This window comes from Lepidochelys olivacea (assembly GCF_965140295.1).
Source record: "Lepidochelys olivacea isolate rLepOli2 genome assembly, chromosome: 5".
Lineage (NCBI taxonomy): Eukaryota > Metazoa > Chordata > Testudines > Cheloniidae > Lepidochelys > Lepidochelys olivacea.
The window spans coordinates 104,107,499-104,134,019 of NC_140415.1; the positions used below are offsets into that span (position 1 = coordinate 104,107,499).

At 41.9% G+C, this 26,521-nt stretch overlaps 1 protein-coding gene across 2 annotated transcripts; it reads left to right on the top strand.

Annotated features, from left to right (window-relative positions):
• The first annotated feature begins 877 nt into the window (after positions 1-877).
• On the top strand, positions 878-21,430 carry CD274 (CD274 molecule). 2 transcript variants are annotated; one of them, XR_014711799.1, is made up of 8 exons: positions 878-1,017; positions 11,485-11,556; positions 12,398-12,751; positions 13,998-14,291; positions 16,555-16,665; positions 18,358-18,412; positions 19,195-19,260; positions 20,382-21,430. XR_014711799.1 is itself a non-coding variant. In XM_084629245.1 (8 exons), exons 2-8 carry the CDS (start codon positions 11,499-11,501, stop codon positions 20,402-20,404), a joined length of 951 nt encoding a protein of 316 aa, XP_084485371.1. In that variant the 5' UTR covers positions 878-1,017; positions 11,485-11,498; the 3' UTR covers positions 20,405-21,430. The 2 variants fall into 2 exon arrangements, 1 of the variants encoding a protein (XP_084485371.1); XM_084629245.1 differs by having other exon boundaries at positions 16,555-16,655.
• Positions 21,431-26,521: the final 5,091 nt, after the last annotated feature.

Here is a 26,521-nt window from a genome sequence, read left to right on the forward strand (position 1 = left end):
GACCATTGAGAGGAAGACCCTGAATAATAGAGTAGTAGACAACTTCTTCTCCAAGCATGCACTTAACTTTGCATCTGATGTTAATACAAAATACTGTACATAGAAGAATTTGGCTAAATGACAGATGTCGTTTTTATTGCAGAACAGTTATTTCTTGTCCTAAATATATAGGCAGATAGAAGATGAATGGGACATTCACCTGCCATTTAGTCTTGCACAGTTTTACCTCCTCCACCTGTGGACCTGTGTCCACTTCAACATGCAGGGCTGTCACATACTGTGACATTTTTGAGTGAGTCAGGTTCTAAAATAGTTCTGAGTGAGTTTCTAAAATGTCTCATTGAATCACAAGACAGCAAAATCCCCAAGAGATGGGAGAGACTCTAAACATTGCCTGGAAATGAATCCCAAGTAAAAGGAAGTCTCCACTCCCCTAGTAGGGAAGTGAGATTTGGGTCACATCTAATCTCTTCCCATGAGGGCATCTCCCCTAAATGAAGAGGAGGGCATCTCTTCATGAGGGCATCTCCCCTGTGGTCTCTGCTGACTGCAAAGGCTGGGGCTGGACTCTGAGTTCACTTGGGAGTGTTTTCAAGCAGAAATAAAAAGGGGGATTGTTCTGGATAAATGACTCTCATTATGACACAGATAGTCATGAGATTTAGTGGCCCTGACTTGAGTCAGGCTGGAATTCCCTTCCGTTTGCTTCCCGGCTAGAGTCACTGAGGCAAACCCCGGGTACATGCCCCAAGCCCCAGAGGCGTGTGAATCTCCTGGACTTGAAGCAAGAGCAGAAGGGAAGTTTGGGGGTGGAGCGCAGAAAGAAAGAAGATCGCCCCTTTACTCTGCTCTCACTGCAGTCCTGGGCAGGCAGCTGAGCTGGGAGGAGCATATTTCTAACGGGGCTACTGCGGCGGCTTTCCCTGCTGACTCCAGCTGAGCCGGTGGCCTAGCACCTGCTGTGCCAGTCACCCAGCCATTCGCCGAGCAGGAAGACTATAATTTAACCTCCAAAAGGTAGGAAAGCCCGTGGCGAGAACTTTACAGCTAAGCGGCGAACAGAAGAGAGCCTTATTTCTAGGCGAGGCGCGCGTTCAGTGCCCAGAACCGCGCACCGTGGCCGTCGGGGTGTGTGGCGGTCACTGGTACAGCACTCACCCGCAAGGTGCTTATAGCACTGGAAGCGGGCGTGCATGTCTGCATGGCTTCGTCCTGCGGTGCTCACACACAGAGGGTGAGAGCTGCCGGATCGCTCGCATTTGGAGGGAGCGTCCCGTCCCGTCCCGTCCCCCATCCCCCCATTTTAGCCTGACTTTAAAGCACTCCCCATTTAGGGGCAAATCCTACCTCTCCCCCTGGAGCCCCGTCGACAGTGAAAACTGTGGTTGTACCGAGTGAGGGGCCCGGGGAAGGAGGGGCTTTGCCTAAACGCCCCCAGTTTGCACCGATTAAGGTTAGCGAGCTCTCTGTCGCCTAGACCGGATTTCGAAAGGGGCATAGTCACACGAACGCAGCGGTTGCGTGTAAACAAAACTGAAAGTGCCGGATACTGGGAACCCGGCTGTACGCTGGGGACTGTCCGTCTCCGGAGTGTCCATGGATCTCAGCCCCGCAGGGCAGGATGGATCCACACCTGGGCGGACCCACCAGCCAGTCCTCCGTGGAGGGGAAAGCATGAGGACCATAGGGGGCCCTCGCCATGGTCAGGGGGCGTCTGCTGCCGCCGTACTCTGCGGGGGGTGGGAGCGGCCCTCCTTTCTGGTCCCCAGGGGGATGCTGCAAGGCTGAAGTTGTTCTTGGTCCAAGGTCCTTACTGAAAGGCGCACTGTTGGTTTAGTTTTAAAACCTTCTTCAGCGCGAGTTTGCATTTTTTAGAAATTTCCCCCAAATAAACTAGACTGAATTTTACCACACTATATATTCATTGTTACCCCAGTCCCACTTTGTGTAATTGTTTCTTAATTTGAATAAGTAATAGATTGGGGGAGGGGGGCGGTGTAAACGCCAAAATATTTTTGGGTCACCCCAGCTGACACAGTCCCAGGGGCTGTTAATCTGTGCTGAAGTAGTTGGCACAGTCCGCTCTCTGACCTATAGCTTTATATCTGTGCAAAATGCCACCACATGCTATACACCTACCTTACCTTCCAATTTACAAATACTCCTTGAATAAGGAAGTGGCTGTCGTCGTCATCTCATGACACGTCTGGTGGTTAGGGCAGCGACGAAGCTCCTCCACTCCTGTCTGTTTCAATGGTTCCCCAGCTGTGCCCCAGGTTTTTCAACTCAGCTTCCACAGCCCTTCGCCATGTTGTTTTCGGGCGGCCTCATTTTCGCTTGCCTTCAGGTGTCCAGCTTTTTGCTACTCTGGCGATGGAATCGGTTTCCATCTGCCATAGGCGCCAGCTTCCTTCAGGCCTGGGGGGTGCTCAACCCCTTGCTCCACCCCAGGTCCCACCCCCACCTGCCTTCTTTCCCCAAGTCCCCATCCCCGTCCTGCCTCTTCCCATGCCAATCCCACCTTTTCCCACCCCGCCTCTTCCTCACCTCTTCCCACCCATTTCTGTCCACTCCCCAAGCATGCCCCGTCCCCGCTCCTCCCCCTTCCTCCCAGAGCCTCCTGCACACCTCTAAACAGCTGGGAGGTGGGGGAGGAGTTGATAGGTGGGGCCGCCGGCAGGCAGGAGGCACTGGGGCAGGAGATGGGGGAGATGGCTGCCAGTGGGTGCTCAGCACCCACTAATTTTTTTCCGTGGGTGTTCCGGCTCTGGAGCACCCACAGAGTCGGTGCCTATGCCATCTGAAGCACATGGCCAATTCATCTCCACATTTAAGGAGGTGGCTTTGAGTGGGTGTAAATGACAAAATATTTCTTGGCTCAGCCTAGTGACACATCTCTCCAGTCATTAATGGACTCTACTGTCCAGTTAATCACAAAAGTCCCATTTTGTGTAAGTGTCTTGCCTAAATAAAGAATGCAGAACTGATTTTTTAAACTGTCACAACCTGACAACCTTGAAAACAAAGGATTTCGTATTTAGCTCTGCATCCACATGTGTTCAAATGCTTTTGTTTTGTTTTTGGCCAAGCACTCTTTTCATCTACACCAAAGACAACTTTAAAAGATTCTACAAGGGAATTAATCTCTTAAATCTATTCTGAGCATGGATTTTGATTAAGGAATATTATGTGGCAAAAGAGCTAAGATATGAAAATCTCCTCCTAAACACAACTTGAAGATAGGATGCTTTTAATTTACATGTTATATACAGAAAAGAAGGGAAAAAAGAGAAGAACCTGCTGATGGTGAAATTTTAAATTATTTGCCTCATTAGTTAGGATGAATGTTTTGCTCACAAATGATAGCACAAAGTACTTGCCACTGTAAAGCGCTGTAACTCCCATCAACAAGGTCTTTTCCTTAATGTATAATGTCTATAAGAGAGCAATACATAAGGAAAGCAGTTAACAAGGAAGCTAGACATGAGACAGTGGTGGTTATCCAAGTTCCATGACATCTGGATGCCCTGCCCAGGGGCATTCTCTCCTCTCTATTACCCAACCCTGAACAATTGTGCAAAGGAAGGCGCGGGCAGCTGAGTGAGGTTAGTGCCTTGTACCCATCACAGTAACTCTGATAGTTATGCTCTTGCAATAAAGTAGTATTTAGAGAAATCAGTCAAGAGATAAAATTTTAAAAACTGAAAAGCAAAAAGGTCAGATGGGGTCCTTCCTGTCTCCTTTGTCTGCACTCTTTCTTGTTGAGGCTGATCTTGCTCATGAGAAAAGTCCCATTGACTTTCCCAAGCCTACCTGTATGGATAAGGACTAGTCAGGTGAGCAAATATCTGCAGAACTGGACCCTTCAATTGTCAGTTTTTTGGGGCAGGATCTGTTGAAGGCAATAGATTTACTCAGGAGTTTCCCACTGTTTCAACAGAAAGGAAGTTGGACCTAAAAGTTTGGACAGCAAAGTAGACACATTAGCACTGGACTCCAATCCTGCCAGGTTCTGAGTGTCTTCAATTCCCATGACAGCAACAGGAGTCAAAGGCATTCAGTATCAAACAGAAGGTGCTCTGCACTTTGAAAGAAAGACTGAGCCATTAGGATGGGTCTAATTAAATACTTTGAAAAATGAAGCTACTTGGCTAAAAATTGCAGCTTGATATTTGGAAGGGACAGAGAGAGAGAGCATTAATGGAGGAGAATGACAAGGAACCATCAGGGTAGATGTGGACACGAAAGCAGCCTCCTCATTTACAGCCTGTCCTGCAAAGTGTCGTATCTCGTTCATAGTGTGTTCAGTTCACATTGTTTTTAATGGGAGCTGAGAGATTTCCATACCCCACGTTATCAGACCCTTGAGGGGTAAGATCACTTGTCCCCATGTATGGTGTGGCATCATTCACACAGCAATTTATGCGTCAAGCATGTGTCTCGCCTCTAACAGTCGAATCAATATTTTAAAAATTCACACCTATTTTATCAGCACAATAACATACTTCAATGTGTATGTCCATCAGTCAGTATCTGCACTCTTGTAGGTAATCTTACTCAGGGTCTATGCTTAGTCTTTAGACCATCCTCTGAAATAGCTCACTCTGTAGACATTCATGGCCTGCTGAAGAAAAAGCCATCTATATGATATGGCTCCTGGTGATGTCTGAAGGCATAGAGCAGAGTGGAATAGGGTGTTCAACTGGCTGCTTATTTACAGACTGGTATATTAATTTTTATTATATCCCTATGGGAATTTAATTGTTGTCAGTATGCCTAGAGACATGTGTAAGTCTACTTTTATATTTAATAAAGCAAGTTGAAGCACAGTGTATACTTCCACGGTGTGTATATTGATCAGTGTTTACACACCCTGTCTTTGTTTTTTATTCACACTTTCATTTAATACGATTTACCCCACCCCTCACTGAAACTGAATTCCTGGGGAAGTTTTTCTGAAGTGTTTATTGCTTGCAAAACATAAGGTAAAATTCTTATCTTGTGTAGCTCTCTCAACTATCTCCAATTTCTGAGCACTAAGAGCCTTTCCTAAGTGCATGTAGCTCGCACTGAACTCAGTGGATATGTACAAACTTACAGAAGAGCAGGATCTGTCCCTCATTCTGCAAAGCTGGCATTATGTCTTTATATAAAGAGTACAGTAGAACCTCAGAGTTACAAATATCTTGGGAATGGAGGTTGTTTGTAACTCCGAACAAAACATTATGGTTGTTCTTTCAAAAGTTTATAATTGATCATTGACTTAATACAGCTTTGAAACTTTACTATACAGAAGAAGAATGCTGCTTTTAACCATCTTAATTTAAATGAAGCAAGCACAGAAACAGTTTCCTTACCGTGTCAAATCTTTTTTTTAACTTTCCCTCTATTTTTTTAGTAGTTTATGTTTAACACAGTACTGTACTGTTTTGTTTTGTTTTTTGGTTTTTTTTTTGTTTGTCTTTTTTTATCCCTCAGCTGCTGCAGATTGCATACTCCCAGTTCCAAATGGGCTGTGTGGTTGACCAGTCAGTTCGAAACTCTGATGTTTGTAACTCTGAGGTTCTATTGTATATCATTAAACAGTTTTCTAACTGCAAAAGAATCTAGGGCAAGCAGTTCTTAGTTCTGTCTAGCTACTCACAAAAATCCACCCCCTCAACCACACCTTGGGTACTTTCAGATTACTCAGTACTTGAATGTGTACATTCAAATGGTTCTGTTTTTTCACTTGTTTCTATAGGACTTTGTATGCCTCTCCCACACTTTACAGTAACAAGGTTAAACACTGACCTACATCTATGTATTTCTTCCTTGAAATTTGTACTGTGGCTGGATGTCACAACAGGTAGGAAGCAGAAAAATACTTGCCACAGTGTTAGATGACCTTTAAAGGTGGCTTCCTGTGAATTCAATCTTTGTTCTCATACACGTACCCTGAGCTCTAAAAAAACACAACAAACTGGTGCACTTTAAAGTGATTATGCTTTAAATGTCATGTTATGCTGTGTCACTGGTGTAAGTCCAGAGTAACTATTGCAGCCAAATGGAGTTGCTTCTTAGTTATACTATCAGAGGGGTAGCCGTGTTAGTCTGGATCAGTAAAAGCAGCAAAGAGTCCTGTGGCACCTTACAGACTAACAGACGTATTGGGGCATAAGCTTTCATGGGTGAATACCCACTTCGTCAGATGCATGTAGTGGAAATTTCCAGAGGCAGGTATAAATATGCAAGCAAGAATCAGGCTAGGGATAACGAGGTTAGTTCAATCAGGGAGGATGAGGCCTTCTTCTAGCAGTTGAGGTGTGAACACCAAGGGAGGAGAAACTGCTTTTGTAGTTGGCGAGCCATTCACAGTCTTTGTTTAAACCTGAGCTGGTGGTGTCAAATTTGCAAATAAACTGAAGCTCAGCAGTTTCTCTTTGAAGTCTGGTCCTGAAGTTTTTTTGCTACAGGATGGCTACCTTTAAATCTGCTATTGTGTGTCCAGGGAGGTTGAAGTGTTCTCCTACAGGTTTTTGTATATTGCCATTCCTAATATCTGATTTGTGTCCATTTATCCTTTTACATAGGGACTGTCCAGTTTGGCCAATGTATATAGCAGAGAGGCATTCCTGACCACCCCCTCCTGGGATCCCCTGCCCCCTGACTGCCCCCCTCAGAATCCTCCACCATCCAACCCCCCCCCCCCGGCTCCTTGTCTCCTGACCACCCCTTCCCGGGACCCCACCCCACCCCTATCCACACCCCCGACCCCTGACAGGCCCCCCCAGGACTCGCACACCTATCCGACCACCCCTGTTCCCCGTCCCCTTACCATGCTGCTCAGAGCATCAGGACTGGCAGCCGTAAGTAGTACACCGTAAGTAGCACGTTCCAATGGGGAGCAATTTAATACACTACACCCAGCCCCGCTCATCCCTTTGACAGTCTGGTGTTCTTAAAATATGTTCTCTCACCCCTTATAAAAAATTACACTACAATTAGCTTAAAAACTTGAAAACTTAAAAACTTACAAACTGTGTATATAACAGTAATCGTTAAAAATGTATAATGTTAATAAATACATAGGGTTGATGAAACAAAGTGGTTGTATTTAGGTGCCTGTGCTTAATTTGTGTTTTTGATGATTTACCTTCTAAAAAAAATCTTACATGTCTTGCACCCCCAGAAAGAGCATCTCACACCCCCGTGGGGTGCCTGCACCCCAGGTTAAGAACCACTGCACTAAACTGATAAGCTCTGCATTTTAATTTAATTTTAAATGAAGCTTCTTAAACATTTTAAAAACCTTGTTTACTTTACATACAACAATAGTGTAGTTACATAATATAGACTTATACAGAAAGACCTTCTAAAACATTAAACTGTATTACTGGCACACGAAACCTTGAATTAGAGTGAATAAATGAAGACTCAGCACACCGCTTCTGAAAGGTTGCCAACCCCTGTACTAGTGTAAAGCCAATCAGACTATGGTGTTTAACATTTAATTATGCCCTACCCACCCTGTAGCGTTTAAAGAACCACAGTACGAGAAAGCTAATGAAGTTGATGGAGCTTTTTGTTCCTCTGATCTTAACATAATGGACCCAGTTTTCTCTCAGTTACAAACACTGGTTAGAGTACATTGAAGCAGGAGGGGAAGCTCTTACTGTCCCAGCAAAGGAGGAGAGGGAGCTGTGGGGGAGCTTTGTTTCCCACAAGGAAGAAGAGGGGAATGCTTTCCCTTTGCTTTTTCCAGAGGAGGGGAGCTGTGCTCTCCCCACTTCTTTTACTCCTGTTGTAAGTCTACACAAACACCGCTGCAATTTCTCACCATTGCTAACAGCAGTTTAGCACCACCCCATGTTAGCAATATTGGGAGCCCTAGTGAAGGCGGACCACTGGCTGCCACCAGCATTCCAAGCACTGTTGATCAAACCTTGCTGTGAGCCTGGCTAGATGAATGAGGCTTCAAATGTTATCTATATTAGCATTCCAAGCATCGCCACCTCTGGTAGAGTTGCACCACTATTAGCAATGCTGGGGAGTTTTTGCAGAAGTTTCCCTAGTGAAGTCAGTGGAGTTACAGCAACGGAAAACCTGTCTGAGAGAAGAATTGGACACCCTGTCTGTCTTCTGTGACTCTTCATGAGAAATCATGAGTCTGCTCAGCACAGTCCATGCCCTCGAATCTAGCGTTGCCTTGGGTTATACCCTAGCACAATAGCAGATATGCTTGGTTAATCATCAGCTTAATATTGAAATACCACTAGAACGTTGAAGAAAAAAACAGTTAAGTAAATGGTAAACTCTTATCAGTATATAATTAGGAAGGTAGATAACTATTATGGACACCGAATTTCTTATTCAAAACCTAAAGGCAGTTTAATAAAAGTGTTGCCAATTTCTGAAGCAGTTTATGTGGGTATGAAATTTGGTGATCTAAAAAAAATAAGAAAAAATCCTGTAGTCCTCCGTACTCACACAAAACTCACTGATGGGAATTTTGCCTGAGTATAGGCTGAATAAGTTCTGTACGATTTGGCCCTAGGGTATTCTTCTTGATTAAAATGTGTACTTAGAAATGTATCCCTTTTAAAATGAAGTTGGCTTATGCAGTTAACATCAGCAGTACTTTTTTTGTAGTTTACACTCCCACATAGGACTTGTAAAAATCAGTTAATCCAGGAGTGAGTAATTTTTGGTCAGATGGGTAAGAAAAGTAACTTACGCTTTTAGTTATGGGGGGAGGGGTGGGGGAAGCACAGGGAAGCAGATTTTGAGCTGGTAGATTTTTTTTTCTTCACAGTTTTACAAGGCTGCCCTCCTACACATTTGCATCATCTTTAATGCTTAATTCCTGTTTGTATTTGTGATGTAAGTGGTGGGCTTCAAGACCTGTTTCCATAAGTGTGCAACAAGAGGACTGAGTGGACACAGCAGGAGCCAAAAGGAAGCTACACCTTCAAGCAGCATTCAGGAGAGATCTCTAATTAAATAATAGTGCAGACAGAGAAAAAAGATCAAATGCCCCTTTGTACAAAGACTGGACTCAGTTTCAGAAGGAACAAAACTCCTTTTTAATTTGCTTCTGGTCCTTCTCCTTTCCCTTTGGGAGACCTGGAGAGTCTCATTCACTGACAAGCCTTCCAAAGAGTTTGTAAACTCCAACAGAGTGAGGAAGAAACTCATAAGATTCAGCTGATCTCTAGATTTTTCCATACTCCTGAGAAACCTGCCCAACTCTTCCCACCTGCCAAGCAGGTGAACAGTCTTAGTCTGATTTTTCCCATCATAGAGAAGCTCCACTGCACCTTCCCTCTCTTCACGCTGCTGTTCCCAGTCCCTGGGTTTAATTCCTTCCTTCAACAGAGTGGGCAGCCAATTCTCTCAAACCTAGTACTCCCTTACTTTTATCTCTTGTTCTCAGTATGATTATTCCATCCAGCTTGATATTTCTGGCAAGTGTTGTGGTATGGAGCCAACTGCAGCTCCTCTTTTCAGGCCAGCCTATAAACCCCCTTCCTTCCTGGCCCAGAAAGTTATTTGCAGACCCTATTACAAAGAGGCATTTTTTTAGGGATGTTCTCTTTGTGTCAAGATTAGCAGACTTTACCCTTGTGCACAGCTGAATATATTCACAAGATGTAAAGATCCCCCCGCTTTGGAGACGTGTGAAGGAACACGTCAACAGAAAAGGAGCACACAGGATGCATCCTATGCACGCTGTAGAGGAGTTCTTTAATGCCAGTCCTGCCCGGGCTAGCTTGGGGGGACAAGACAAAGTGGGCCAGGGGAGAGGCTGAGAACTCAGTCCACAACTGATGTGCAGAGCCAATAGCCTTGGGCATAAATTAGTATGTGCTTCTACTTGGGTCAAAGGGATGGATTTTTGCTTGCCAAACCCCTCAACCTTCACTTTCGGTTTCATACAGGTGAAGTGAATTTCACTTTTCGCAACAGAACGTGTTACTGTGACTTAAATGACGTGCCTTAGATGTGCCTCACATGCTAATTACCTGTAAGACAGCAATGTCCTGTATTGGTTTATTGGTTTATTTAGGAGTTTTTCCTGTGTGGTGTTAACAGTGGACAGTGGTCATCAGGTTGGCTAACTCTGAATCTTGTACTCTTGAGAGCTGGAGTTGGTCACAGTGTTTGTGGGGAAGACACTATCCAATTAAATTTTGTCCTCTTTTTTTTTTTTTTTTTTTTTTCTGTTCATGGATCGTCCACCAAAGATCTTACACAAATGTTTTTCAGGCTATGGATTATTTGAAAGGTGTTCATTTTTGCTATGTGCTGTTTGCAGTCTGTGTTTGGTCTCATGGTACTATAATGGGTTTCCCTTCCACATGCTCTAGGTTGCAGGTGGGTTTAGTTTTGAGAGAAGTTAGAGGATCTGAAAGTTCTCTGGGAGTACAGTGTAGGTAGTCTGCTGCAGGGGAACAGGCATTGTAGTGAGAAGGCTTCAGATACATTAGAGGAGAATTTGGATTTTTAAACCATGTGGTTGTGTCTCTTCATTTGGCTATTCCTGATGCTACAGTATTGTTTCTACTTCCTGACTGGATGACTGAAACTTTTAAGGTTTCAGAGTAGCAGCCGTGTTAGTCTGTATTCGCAAAAAGAAAAGGAGTACTAGTGGCACCTTAGAGACTGACCAATTTATTGCATCCGATGAAGTGAGCTGTAGCCCACGAAAGCTTATGCTCAAATAAATTGGTTAGTCTCTAAAGTGCCACTAGTACTCCTTTTCTTTTTGTGAAACTTTATTCCCATGCAAATATGCATATTCCTGTTCTCTAGACGTGAACTGAAACCTGTATTTGTGAATATATGTGAACTGCAAAACTAACTGGTACAAACATAGCTGAACCTAACAACCATTCAGAATACAAACACTCACACTCTGGTTTTGTGTCATTCAACTAGCTCTATTGACAGCAGATATGTTTCATCCTGAGTTAAAATAAGGGAGAGCCCTCCGCTCCCTTTCCTCTAAACCTACAGATGGAGAACTTTTCTCTCCTCTTTTTGGTTTGGAGGAGCAATGTTTCCAGATAACTTCCTCCCTCCTCATTGGCTAGTGCAGTGAGAGTTCCCTACTATAATCTACTTTAACCAATGTCTGTGTATGAGCACTTACTTTGTGGCATAAATTGATGAAAAGTGTATTGTTACATTACAAATGAGGGATAAATGTGGGAATTTCTTATTTTTTTAATTTATTTTTAAATCTGTTGTCCAGAAGTTGACACAGTTATATGCTGGAGCAGAACAAGGATTTTATTATCTGATTTACCAAAATATTTGCAATTTCCTCCATAGTCACAGATACAATACGAGACTCCTGATGTACCTTTTGGGAATCTGGCTTATCTCTGTTTATAGTAGAACTCAATGCCTATGTGCAGTTACTACATTCTGCCTGGCTAAAGTACAATGTATAGTGTAATGTTAGAAAACACACCATAATAGGATTTTGTATCATTTTAGGTTCTTTCTGCAAGATGGAAAATGCATTGTGTATATTGTGTATATTCGTGTCCCATTGGCATTTCCTAAATGGTAAGAAGCAGAAATATTTGCTTAGGTTTTTTTTTTTCAATGTATGGGCATGGGAACTATACCTTCCAACTTAGTTTTTCTTAAACTCTTAGGTGAAAAAACACTGTTCTTTATCATTTAAATGTTAAGCCAAACGTGTGCTTGAAAAGGGCTAGATTGATGTAGCTGGCAGGGGTAAATGTTTCAAAACAGTGGGGGGGTGGGGAATAAAGAGCAGATGTAAAGAACTGCACAAAGGAAGACAAAGGAAGACACTGCAGTGCGCAAGTTTTATTGGTCCACAAAATCATAGAATCATAGAATATCAGGGTTGGAAGAGACCTCAGGAGGTCATTTAGTCCAACCCCCTGCTCAAAGCAGGACCAATCCCCCATTTTTGCCCCAGATCCCTAAATGGCCCCCTCAAGGATTGAACTCACAACCCTGGGTTTAGCAGGCTAATGCTCAAACCCTCCCCCCAAGAACTATGCTACATATTCTTGAGTGTCATCTACTTGCACTTGTATTTACTTACATACAAACATAGAGCACTCTTGTAACAGGAAGCAGCAGTACAAGCTTCTCCACAGTGTTCTGAAAATAGAGGCCAAGAGGACACCCACGCCTAGTTTATCTACACAAATATCCTCTGTGTGTGTGTGTACAACTCCAGTGTAAATAGCTATTTAGGTACCTAACTGGTTGTGTGCATGCACAAATGCCAAACTTGCACACAGACACTGTGGATGTTTGTGTGCATAAATTAGGCACACAGAAAGGTATCCACACAGTTGGTAAAATATAACTTTGAAAATCATGTTCTTTTTGGAAAAGAAGTTTTATTCTGAATTCTGTTTTCCAGCTTTATTCACAGTTGAAGTTCCCCAGCCACAGTACATTGTAGAATATGGGAGCAACGTGACCATGGAATGCAGGTTTCGAGTGAATGGTCAATTAAAGCTTCAAGATTTAAGTGTCATTTGGGAGAAAAAAGAGGAACATACAAAAGAGGTTTACAAACTTCACAAAGGAAAGGAAAACTTTAATAACCAACACAGCAGCTACAGTGGAAGAGTACAATTGTTGAAAGATAAACTGCAATTTGGAAGGTCTATGCTTCAGGTCACCAGTGTAAAATTTACAGATGCAGGGACTTACCTCTGTCTCATTGGCTATGAGGGAGCTGACTACAAGATGATCACTTTGCAAGTAAAAGGTAAGCATTTTTTCCAGATAGTGGAAATCAGTTTATTACTGCATTATCCAGTTACAAGTTTCCCCTCACTGACTTCATTGGGATGGCAATAATGCCAGAGGGTGAAATTTGGCTCTTGGTCTGTAACTAGCATTCACAATGTGTGTAAGATCTAGGTCAAGCCTCTGTATTACAGCATTGTCAGCTCAACTCAAGAGAGAAGTTCTGCCTATCCTTTCCTTCTCTCGCTTATATTTGGAGGGTAATGAGGGAGGTGGAGATAAGGCAGAGCACTTCTTGTGCAAAAGTGCCCAGGTTTTCTTAAGCACCTCCTACCTCCTGGTACACTGAGGACATTCTACCCTCCCCCTATGGCCCCTTCTCACCCACAGCTTTGCCTTCTGGAGAAGAGGAATAATCCTGAAGAGGTAGGGGAGAGGAAGGGCAAAATACCTGAATGGATTCCCATCCTCTGGACAGGGATGGTGCTGACACCTCTTGCTCCAGGCTGTGACCCCTGATACAAGTTATATGTTACCCTCATTTTCTTTCTGAAAAATTATGGGTTGCTTGTCTCAATACTGCTAGGTATATATTGTAGGTTGAACCTTGCAGTTCTGCACAAGAGTTTACTCAGTATCAAGAATGCAAAGTTCACTACAAACTGTTCTCCCACAAAGATGCAATGGAAAACATGTAGACTAGGGGGAAGATTAATATCACTTTGATGCATAGATATTTATGCAAGTAATTCCCCCAAATGCTGATGGGAGCTATGGGATAAATTATGGGTTCTGGGGCACGTATGATGCAGAATCCGTAGGACCCCAATTGTCCACTTGGGTTCAGCATCCAAAGAGGCCTCCACTGACCTTCTGAGGCACCCTCCTGGCACTTACACAGGAGCCCAAACCCACACCTACCTCTGGGTGGAGTCTGTGACTCTGCCCTTTTCTACCACACATGGCCGCGAAACAAACAAAGACTGACGTTCGGGAGGTCAGCTGAAGAAAGGTTGATACAATCTTTAAAATAGTTGCAAAACTGTAGTGAAAATAGCTCAGTTCAGGTACAAAACCTACCTCCCCACTTTTACCATAATGATGAAGCAAACAATAATGATGTTTAACTTGGTCATCAAAAAAATATTACTTGCTCACGTGCAGAATTTTGGCTCGAAAGGAGCATGACCTCCTGAAATAACACACACTCTTCTGTCAGCACCATAGCTATAATAGCTTTTTGTGTCATTGTTGTTTTTGTTTAGCTCCTTATAGAAACATAACCAAAAGAACTGTGATTGTCCAGAGGACTGCAGGACAGAACGAATGGGAGTTAACATGCCAGTCAAAAGGGTATCCTAAGGCAGAGGTCATTTGGCATAATGGGGAACATCAAGACTTCAGTGACAAAGCAAACACAAGTTATGAAACAGGAACTGATCAACTGTACAGTGTGACAAGTACACTTAAAACCAACACAAGTATTAATGAGACTTTTCACTGTATATTTTGGAACAAAGAATTTAAAGAAAACACATCTGCTATTTTCATCATACCAGGTAATGTTTCTTAATTAAAGTTGTCTAGATTGGATCAACCACAACCTGTTCTTCCTAATCTAGACAAGGCCAAGCAATATATTGTAGAAATGGGTATAGTCTGGGGGCTTGAATTTTAGGCCTAATAGCTGGAAACTCTTGTGGGGGTTTTTAAATCTAGGCTCTTAAACTTCCTCTATGGCACTGGGTAAGTCACAGAACTGCCCTGCCTCAGTTTCCCACACGCAAAATGTAGCTAATACCTTGCAGAGGTTGTGTAGGCATTAATGTGATTGTAATGTGCTCTGAACACTGAAAATGCTAAGTGTTGTTATTAGGGTATTTTTTCACCATGTTAATATTTCCAGTATACATGGAGTGGGTGGGTAGTGATTCAAGGTGGGGAGTTCTGCACAGCTTTAAAAGTTATGTGAAAGTTGTGTATGAACCTGAGGGTAGAAAATGTCCCAGTCTAGCTGGAGTTGAGAAATGAAACCCTCCCCTGCAACTTAATCATAAACATGTACAGTTTGGGGATGATAGTCATCAATTCCTTATTCCTACATTAAATTTAAACAAATTAGTACCAGAATCAAAATCTGTACATAGAATGGAGTGGGAGGAAGACATTGCATAAATCTAAAAGTACAGACGGGGCCCCAGGAAACTGCTGGAATAAATCATCAGAGGGAAAAAATGTTATAGTGAGCAAAGTATCAAGGGGTGATGGTATTTAACAAGGGAGTGAAATGATTTAAACAGCAAAATCCCCAGGTGAGATACAGTCCAGCCCTGTAATCCTGGGTGTGGAACTCTGCCTTTCCAAAAGGATACTCCCCAGTCTGTTTTCTGAGCAGCTATTGTGATAGCCATTTCCTTGAACACATATGGAAGAATGATCCCGCTGCATCCTGTCACAGACCCGTTTGTGTTATCCAGTGCACCTCCTCGGATACCACTGACCCCAGAAGCAAGGATAAATATTAAATTGTCTTCCACCTTGTCTGAAGCAGTTTCTGTTTATTGACTTGTCTCACATGGCTTGAAATGCAGCATCAGGGTGTGTCCTTGAACTCAATTTAAAAATGTATCACACCAAAATTTGTAATAGTAGATAACAGCAGAAGCAAAAGAGAAAGCAAAAATAAATAAGTTGCTTGCATATCATTCTGAAATGCCGAGAGCAGGGTGATAACGTGCAGAGTGGGAGCAGGGGGTTTATACCTGCGACCTGAACAGGGTTAGCTATAACTTCAGATGGAGGTTTGCAGTGATTGGTGTAAAATCAGTTTCTGCACTATTGTATATCTTTTCCTTAATGATTAAGCTCCCTTCAGAAAATGTTAGCCTTCAAAAATACTAATATCATCCTGGGGCATATTAACAGAAGTGTCCTGTGTAAGACACAGGAGGTAATTGTCCCTCTCTACTCAGTACTGCTGAGGCCTCAGGTGGAGTACTGTGCCCAGCTCTGGGCACCACTCTTTAGGAAAGATGTGGAAAATTTGGAGAGTCCAGTTGAGAGCAACAAAAATGATAATAATTTTAGAAAGCTTGTTTAATCTTGATAAAAGAAGACTGAGGAGGAATCTGATAACAATCTTCAAATATATTAAAGGCTCAAATGTTCTCCACGTTCACTGAAGGGCCAGGGAGTACAAGAAGTAATGGGCTTAATCTACAGTAAGGGAGATGAGGTTAGATATCAGGAAAACTGTATAAGGGTAGTTAAGCTCTGGAATAGACTTCCAAGTGAGGTTGTGGAATCCCCATCACTGCAGGTGTTTGTCCAACCTGTTCTTAAAAACCTGTCAGGGATGGGGTACGTTTACTTAGTCCTGTCTCTGCACAAGGAGCTGGACCTGCTGACTTCTCAAGGTCCATTCCAGCCTTACATTACTGTGATTCTGCATTTCCCATATGAGCATAGTAATGAGTCATGGACATGTCTTGTGGTGGTCAAAGTTGTTTGAAATTCTTAAAGTAATTATTGTAATTCAGTAATATTAACAATATTCTCAGGTTGTTGGGTTTTGTAATAATCACAGAGAAATAAAATCTATATAACTTATAACCTATTTTTAAATGGTGACAATTTTTTGTGAATTTTTTCCATTTTGTCCAGTTCCATGAGCTCATTGATAATCAAGAAAAAAATAAGACACTTAGAAATTTCAACAAAACTTTTTTTTTAAGATTCAAGAAAGTCTAACCTGCTTGAGTAATTTAACTGGTTACTGTAACTTGATTATTTCTCTAATAATTTTATTTTAATCCTTTTTAGATGATACAGTGGATAGTCAAAGGATTAACAGTAGACACTATTTTGCAACAGCTGGGGCTGCGTTGGTTCTCTTTGGATCATCGCTTCTATTTATGCTCTGGGTAAAAAAGGGTATACATTTTTTTGCCATATTTTTCTCCTTTTGTTATTTGATACTAATAGGATTGAAATCAGCTGATGATGGTCTGTTCCAACTCCTTCACCCTGAAACCGCCAATTCTCTTAATTTTTTTTATCACATCCTTCCTGCTTCATTTGTTTTTTCTTAATCTGCTCTCACCACATAGTAACCATTAAGGTAGTATTTATCATCTCCCTGGCACAGGGAACTGTTTGGTCATCTGCCTACAGGCAGCTGTTAATGCATCTCCATTGGTCAAACTGTAGATGATGATGCAGAGTGTTTTGAATGGTGCTTTCCCCATTCGGAAGTGAAAGCATTTTCTACTCAGCTGGCGTTGCCAAAGCTGCTTCCAGTTCTGTGGTTTCCCTCATGAGGTGGAACCTACATGTCATTAGGCTAGCATAATAATTGTCTTTTCTGTCATAGCTTCTAACAAAACTGTCTGAATTTTTACTCAATAACTTTATAAGGTATCTAAATGAGTGTATTCTAGTTATATTTTTTGTCATGGCTAAAATGTAACAGAGATGACCATAAACAGGTATTTGCAAGAATTTTTGAGATTTACATCTTGAAGATTTTATCACAAGAGGTACTCCCCCTCCCCATACAGTGGTTTGCCACCACTAGTTTGTTCCATTTTCTTGATTTTTTTAAATTAGGTTTTGTTTCTTTAGTTAATTTGAGTGACTTAAAAAAGCTGCTAGTTTCAGGATCTAACTGGGTTGCAGAGAGATTACCTGAAAAGTACTGGAGGTCTCAGTGTTGACACACACCTGTTATGCTGACAGAACCACACCAATTTGTCATACTGTAACAATATATGACCAGAAATGCATGAGGAAGCTTGAGTCAGGTAATGGGCTAATGGCTTACCAGAAAATCTTTTAAAACTATTTAGTAGGCATAAAGATACAGCTGGCATGAACTTCAACTGGAAATAATACAGAGCTGTGTGGTATCTTTTTTGGTAATAACTCTCAGTAGAGGTATTAATGTTATGAAACTGTTTTACTATTTCAAGCCGTGTAATATATTCCCCCATCACCAGCTCAGCACTGGAAATAGCTTTCTGGCTGGAAATCACATGGAAAAGGTCTTCCATCATCAAAATTTATGCTAAGATCTCCATTAGGACTGCATATTCCTAGTCCATCAGGTTAATGATAGCATAACATTGCTATGTCAGACTCTGTTAATCTCTTCACACAACTTCCCCCTGCCCCACATAAGAGGGTGTTATGGAGATGTCTGTCTCAGGCCCTGTATAAATGTTTTGTATTCTTCTATAACAGCCCCACAAGTGATGTCAGCAGTAGTGTTAGCAATCAACAGTACCTTTGCTATCAGAGTGTGGTGGGAACAGGAATACACGGTGAAAGTGGAGGAGGGAACAGAGGAAATCCTTGGTGTCTCAGAAGATTCCCTCCTGGGAATCTAATTATAAGGACACATTTTTCCTAAGTTACAAGAAAAAGTAATATTTTAGCTGGTTTTTTCCCAAGTTTGCACTGGAACAGTAACAAAGGTGATTTTTCAGTAGATACAAAACCTAATTTGTAGTCTTTTAGGTAAAAATATACAACAGCAAATAAGTTAGATAAATATTTCAGGGGTTTTGTAGTAACGCTAAATCTAAAATGAGTATTTTCTTTCATATTTTCCTTTTTCTCTTGCAGCTAGAAAAGATCAGGACAGGGAGATGTACAAATAATGCAGCAGTGAAAGTGATAAGTAAGTATTGCATACATGTGGCTGGATGTGCTTCAAGTGAAACTGGCTTAATTGAGAACTCACTACGTAACAGGGGCAACCCTAAGCAAAATTGTATTCTGCTCCATTTTGCATTCTTCTTTTAAGTTGTCTGATAACTAGACAGTAAGTAAGTGAGCTGTAGCTCACGAAAGCTTATACTCAAATAAATTGGTTAGTCTCTAAGGTGCCACAAGTACTCCTTTTCTTTTTGCGAATACAGACTAACACGGCTGTTACTCTGAAAACTAGACAGTAATAATTAAACAATGAACTTGGTGCCTTTTATTTTCTGAAATAATGAAAACATATATTTCCAAACAGTAAATTAAGTACAATATCAGACTGGACCAACTTTGCATATTACAACACAAACAGTCCTACCAAAGAGAAATTAGGTAAAATTGTAGGCAAATACAAAGACCAAGATTTTAAAAAGTGACTAGTGATTTTGAATGGGTCAGTTTTTGATTGTCCATTTTAAGACATCTTAAAATGGCTCAAGTTCCTCCCTCCTCCAGAGGCTATATCAGATGCACAGTGTTTGAGAAGGAAAAACAGTTTTTAGTTTTAGTTCTATAAAACAAACTGTTTTATGCATTAATACTTCTTGTAAGCCTGCAGTTCAATTAGGCACTCAGCTTACCTAGAATACCATGGTCAGAATTCTTTACAAAGGATTTATGACCATACATGCAGGGAAAAAAAATATGCTCACTCATGTGTATGTGTGTGTTGATATTTTATTTTTATTATTTTAAAAGAATTATCGACAAATGAGGAAGAGGGCGATTGCAGAGAGATTTCTCCTGAGAATGAAGAACTGGAAAGTAAGTACAGGTGAAAAAGGAAAAATAGTAGCGAATTTCAGACAGTACAAATCATCTGCCAGCTTCCATGTCCAGGAAGAGAGCATAGCCCTGTGGGAGTTAGAGCTTAACAGCAGCTGTTGCTAAGGGAACTGACAGATTAAGAACTGGCCTGTGGATTAGTTTAAAAATTTAGATGCAGATTCTGAGCACTTCCCAGTCCACACTCCAGTGGTTTTAGGGGATCCTTTCCCAATTATTGACTGACTGATCTAAGGCCTCCTATTTTCCTTTCTCCCACCTGTTAGTTACATTTTTTGTTTTTAAATCTTTGCACTCTAGGGAATCTTTCTAGGTCTCTCTGGCTGATCTCCAAAAAGGAGCTTCCAGGCAGGGAGAGACCAGTAACTTCAGAATGAGACCCCTTTACAATTCTTCCATCGCTGGTTGATGTTCAGTCACCTGGAGATAAACAATCACCCTAGTTAGGATGCTGCAATGTGGAGAAAATATTAGAATGCTCAGTAAAGTCCATGGACTATATTTTTATGTATTTGTCACATGACTCTGTCCTTGGGAATGGGGCAGCACAACCAGCTAAGCTGGAATAGTAAAAGGATAATTCCTCCTTCTCTATTCGCACTTGGAGATTCCTGTGAGTCAATGGCCACAGATGCTAATTTTGGCTAAATCAGGTCCAAAGTCATCAAGAATATAATTGAAAAATACGATCCAATCAGTTAATTTTTAAACATCAGTTAGTTTAGCCTTCTTTGCGCTAGACGAGTACAGCTGAATTAAAAATTGATCTAGTTAAAGAGGTACAAACCGTTAATGTGAACAAATTTTGCCTGGATTGGGCTCATGACGTGGTAACTGGACAATTGCAAGCCACAATAGAGATTATTTATTTTCTTCTGGTGTTAAAAAGGTTGGGTCAAATTCTGCATTGATTTATATTCACTCAACCCTACTGGCTAAATGGGTGCAACTTGGTGCAGAATTTGTGTAGTAGTGTAGGCTATGTATTTTTTATTTATTTTACTTTTGGCTTTAGTCAGACTAAAGATGGGAAATGATGTCATAAATGTGTGGTGATGTCTTTTTGTAAAATGCTTGTATATTTTTTTTTCTTTTCACAGATGTACGAATTGAGGTGACTTAATGCAGAATGTTTTCTTCCTTCACTGAATATGTTCTAGAGCTCTGGAAGTTTTATTTTAAATACTATTTTAAAATGGCCTGGTCTAATTCTCCTTTCATTTACACCAGTGTAAATTCAGAGTAAATTTGCAGAAGTTAATGGAGTTATCCTGATGTAAAACTGATCAGCATCAGGATCTCTGTATATGTATTTGTATTTATTTAAGTTCCTACATGTTTGCTTTGTCCATTATGCACTTTTGTGGATGTTGTTCAGGTTTTTTAAATACTTCCATCAAAAAAGAAAGCACTTTAGGTCCCTACCCTAATTCATTTCATACTTGTTTTTAAAACATTCCAATTTTTCTCTGAGCTCTACGTTCCCTACTGAGACTCTATCACTTCCAGCCTCCTTGGATGAAATTGTCATCACTTTGACCTACACAAGGATAAGAATGTCATGCATGTGGGCTACCATCTCTCCTCATTGCAGATTTTAAGATATTAGCTAACGTTCAGCAGTTAGTTAGTTCAACAGAGAAAAGGCTGTTTAACCCTCTTGTCAACATCACGATTCCTCCTGGGTTGGAAGTCATCAGATAATCTCTTGCACTTTGAAGATGCTCTAGAGAGTTAGAAGTTCTACTGTTTACTGTTACTAGGGATATAGTTGGCACCACCAGTTTGCAACTGGTCATTATTCTGATCAACCATCTGAAAAGCAAGACTTTGGACCTTCTAGAAGAGTAGCCTATGGAGTAGACTCTTTGGAAACAGTTGAGATGGAACATCTGCTATTCTATGATACAAAATAGACTTTCATGATTTAGTTGGGGATTGGTCCTGCTTTGAGCAGGGGGTTGGACTAGATGACCTCCTGAGGTCCCTTCTAATGCTGATATTCTCTGATTCTATGACTCTATGAAATCATTTAGCATGCATTTTGGGAGCACTTTCGAATTCTAAGTATCATTAAGCTATGGTTTGGTTGTATTTTGCAAGATACCTACTTGTCTTTACTGTGTCTTTATTTTACTGTGTCATAAATTATGAGAATTATTTATTACAATAAAAATTCAAAACTATATTTTTTAATAAAGAGGGTGTTTTGTTTCCTTTTGTGTCCTATTTCCTAAGCGCTTCCCCTTTGTATTACATTTTCGCCTTACATTGGCATGTCAAGAGCCTGCTACAAGGACAAACACTTATTAGGATATGTGTATGTTATTACAATAACTTGAAATATCATTCACAGTCGCTCCAGGTAACCTTTTCCAATCTCCCATCATGAAAACCATCATTTGAGATCTGGAAACTCACTGTAGTCAGATCTTAGTTTCAGACTTAAAGTAGCCAAGTCTTTTCTGTAAAGAAATTACAGGGGTATTAACACCTATGGACAAAGTTTATGAACCTTCCTGCAGCACTGAAACAAACTGAAATCCATAGGGTGAAATTTAGTCCTGTGGATAGGGCTACCACTTAAGTTTCACTTAAGCCCTGTTTTGAAGGCTTAAGTGCATAGGCTCTGTTGGGGTGAATTGCTTCAGGGAGAATAACTCCTAAAATGAACATGACCCTATTCATTCAAAAAGTCCTCGTGCATAGGATCTTACTGAGGACTTCCTAAGAGAAAAAATACTGACTCCAGCATTCGTGAGATATGACTTTACGAAAAAGTTGGAAAACTTTAAAACAAAGTGGAGTGCCTCTCTTTTCAAAATGCTAGTATTCAAACAGGTTGTGTGAGTCACTTCAAATGTTGCAAAAACAAAAACCCCCAACGCCTCTAACTATACTATACCACGGTGAGAGCAACGTGCTGTAAATCAAGTTGTCGTGACCTAAAGGCCAAAATGTCTGACAACCGTGGCCTCCTCCTTTTAAAGGAAGTTGGAGCCTAGCTTCCTTTGCTGGAATTTGGTGAAGTGCTGGGCCTGGCCGCTTCTGTCATACGGATCACAGAAGTCATGAAAGTCATTGGTGCAGTGTGGTTGCTTTATGCTGCACCATGGATGCATTTTGGCTGTAAACCTGGCTTAACTACCCCACAGAGCAGCTCCCTGTGTCAGAGGGAACCTTCACTAGCATAGTGCTGATGTAGGGGGTCAGACACCACTCACCAGGAGCCTCATGCTGGCGTAGGATGGGAAATGGGCATGCTGATTACTCATGAGTACTGTTTTAAATGTAAAAACTCCCTCAGCGCCTCTAAAACCCTGATCATGCTTCCATTAAGGTCAATGGCCAAATTCCCATTTGCTCCAAGGATGCAAGATTGGGGTCTATATCCCCAGTCCCACTCCTTGGAAAAGCACCTAATCCTCTTTTACATGCACAGATTATTTCAGATCAGTGTGGTGCTGCTCATCCAAGCTGGACTCTGTGTTTTTGAATTTCTCTTTCTGTACAGCAACAGCTATTTGCATGTTACAGTCAAAAAGCAGAGGAGTTCATCTAATTTCCCTTTGCTGGCCACATTTCCCTAAACAATTCAATAAATGTAAAAATAATACTACACAGCCAATGTATAGTTCCTTGTTGTCATACTAGGGGCTTTTGTAGAATGTGTTCTCATGGCACCACCATTTTTACATTGCCTGACTTTGTGTGTTTATATTTGCAACCTTAATTTTGTACTAACAAAACATTTTAGTTTAATTTCTATACCTTTTACGTGGGAGGAAAATAAAAAGAACAAGTATTATGATGCTATGGAGTGACACTAGTATTGCCAATAGTCCCATATGACAAGGGAGGTCCCTTATTTAAATAGAAAATTGTCTGTCCCATACAAAATCTGTATGGGATGCCTTTTATCCCCTATTTCAACAGCAAGGGGCCAGTACTCATGGTACATCTTTCCACTCCTCTCCCGACCCTGGCTTTTCAGTGCTGTGCAGGGAAATAAAGACCAGGCTGAGGTCAAGGGCCAGGGACCGGAGGAGAAAGATGCACCTGAGAGTAGTGGCCCCATGCTGGACAGGGCCCCCTGCTGATTCCAGCCCTTGATCACAGCCCCCTCCACTTTCCCTGCACAGTCTCTGTCTGGCAAGTGGATGGGGCTGTGTGCCCCGGATCTGTGCTGAAGGGCCAGGGTCAGGAAGGGGCTTTGTCTGACAGGCCAGTCAGTACTCCCAGGGTGTAGCCTCCCTGCTTGCAGAGTCTCTGTCAGCATCCCCAGCAGAGGAGCATAACTGCTGGTTGGTGGCTACTGCAGCTGCAGCAGTCGGGGAGTGAGGCGGGCAGGGAGCCTGGTCCTGACAGCCAATACCACCTGCACAGAGCCCTGTCTGTTTCCCCTGCTGGACAGAGCTCCCTCCTGATTCCAGCCTTTCAGTGTGGCCCCATCAGGTCTTCGTGCCCCCCGATAACTCTATTGCATCCCCCAGGGGGCCATGCCCCATCGTTTGGGAACCTCTGGCTATAGTGGAACTAGTATTTGGAAGTCATATTATTCGTGGCTAACATTAGCTGCAGCACACTTTTACAAGTGGTCAGGAAAACATTCAATGCAATTATGAGTGAAGCATTGGGAACATCAGACATTCCTCCTGGACCTAAACAGAAAAAAATGAAGAGACTGTGTAGATATAAAAGTCAATGGGAAGAAAAATACAACTGGGTTAAATCTGTCACTTGCAATTCTGGTAAAGCCTTTTGTACTTTGTGCCAGCATGAATTCACTAACGGGCTGTGACAAAGCTCTGTCCTTGCTTCCGTGAGTCCCACGTTTCCTGGGGGATTTCGCTAGCCTCAGAGGCTCACCGTGACCCTGCACGTAACCCTTCTCTCTCTAGAGACAAGGGTCACAGTCTACTGAGCCATTTTAATCATAAGCCAGCGAGGCAGGTGAGGAGAAGTTATCCTTCCTTGCACAGTCTCTGTTGTCTCCCAGTCTCAGTGATTAATCAGGGGGCAAAGGTGTGGGGGGGGAGAGCCCTGGCCCACCCTCTACTCCGGGCTCCAGCCCAGGGACCCTAATAGTATCAGCTATGGTAGCTGACCTTTTAGGAACATGACATGTACAATTCCCTGGGCTAGTTCCCCCACAGCAGCCCTCACTTCCTCAAGCTCCACTTCACCCTCACCTCAGGACCTCCTTCCTTGTGCCTGATATGGTGTGTACTACTCAGCCTCTCCAACAGCACAACTTCCTCCCACAGCTCCTGACATACATACCCACCTGACTAACTGGGAGGCTTTTAACTAGTTTCAGCCAGCCCCTGATTGGCTTCAGGTGTCCCAATCAACCTAGCCTTCTCCCTACCTTCTGGAAAGTTCTTAATTGGCCCCAGGTGTCTTAATTGACCTGGAGCAGCTGCCATTTCACTTATCCTGGTACCAGGAATTTGTTTAGACTGGAGCTAATATATCTATCTCCCACTACTTTTCTATAGCCATATGGCCTTGCCCCGTCACAGGGCACAGAGGTGAAACTGACCTGAAGCAGCAAGCAGCAACCTATAGACATAAGAAAAACACGCAGGCCAAAGGCATGACAAATATTAGCAAATTCTTTGTCTCTTCAAACACTGAAAGTGACAGAATTGCTGCATGCTTAGGGTGACTAGATAGCAAATGTAAAAAATCAGGATGGGGGTGGAGGTAATAGGTGCCTATATAAGAAAAAGCCCCCAAAATCGGGGCAGTCCCTATAAAATTGAGACATCTGGTCACCGTAGGCATGTGTAATTACAACTGTTTACCACACAGGTAAACACACCCTAAATTATAACAGCATGCACTGTGATAATAAGCTTGCCAGTGAAATGTTTCATGATTCAAATATTGAGAACAAATTGTGTTGCGGAAGACCCAAAGCAGAGCTATTCGTGATCAATGTTTTGGCCCCAATGTCTGTGGGGGATTGTTTACGGGATTTATTACCACTGTTACCAGAACGCACATGTATTTTTCTGTAGCCACCAATGCCTCAAATAAGGGGAACAGGAAAAATTTTCTAATGTGCCTACAATATTTCACCATAACAAATGGCGTTCAGTTCAAGTTGCTCAATTTTTATGAAGTTGGTGATGAATCTGCAAAAGGCATTCATCATGCTAGTTTGAACTGCCTAGAGAAATACCAGCTCAATGTTAATTGCATTACTGCATACTTTGCTGATAATGCACATGTGAACTACTGCAAACACAGTCAGGTGTATCAGTTGTTATGTACAGACAACGACTGCATTTTGAAGGCAGACTGCCCCGCACACATAGTCCACAGTACCTGCAAACATGCGAGTGTCGGTTGACATAGAAACAATTGTGTTGAAAATTTACAGCAATTTTTCTGTGTCCGCAATATGCGGAGAAGAACTCCAAAAAGTTTTGAGTTTGTTGACATTGAATGGAAAGAACGGAGTAGTGTGATATGTGAGTACAAGATGGCTATCCCTTAACCCAACAGTTGATCGACTTTTGAGAAACTGGCCAGCAATTACAGCCTACTTCAAGTCACTACAGGAGTCTTGTCCAGTAGCATTAAAGAACATGTTCACATAAGATGGTGAGGATGCCTGCATGTGTTTTTTTCCACAAAGTGGCTTGTGTCTTTGATGTACTTATGAGAAACTTGGAGGCATCAAAGCTATGCATTGCTGACACGTATGTGCCATTTTAAGCTGAAGCTGCTGAACCAGAAAGAGGATTTGGTTTTTTTGGATTCCAAGCTAAACAACTGATGAGAAAGCTACTACTTCAACAAAAAGCAAAGGTAAAGCAAGCCATCATTACGTTTTATGACTTTGTGCTTTTGTACATCGATAAATGGTTTGATTTCTCTACTGACAATGCAGTGATGAAGCTGAAACCCATGGGTCTCTACGAGAAGCTTAGTTTCTCAGATAATGAAGACATAACAGATGCACTCAAAATGAGGGAAACCGTAAACATGGACTAGCTCTATGAGGAATTCTGCACCAGTCGATGTGTGATCAAAATATCCAGAAATGTCATTTCCAAATCTATCAGTGAAAAATGGAGGTATGTGTTTCAGAAGTGTGGAAAAGAAAACTTGAAAACCTTGTTCCAAATTGTGTAGTTTGTACTTAGTGTATCAAGATCAAATGCATTTGTAGACAGGATTTTTTCATTAATGGGGAATAAATGGTCTGACATACAGAACAGATACA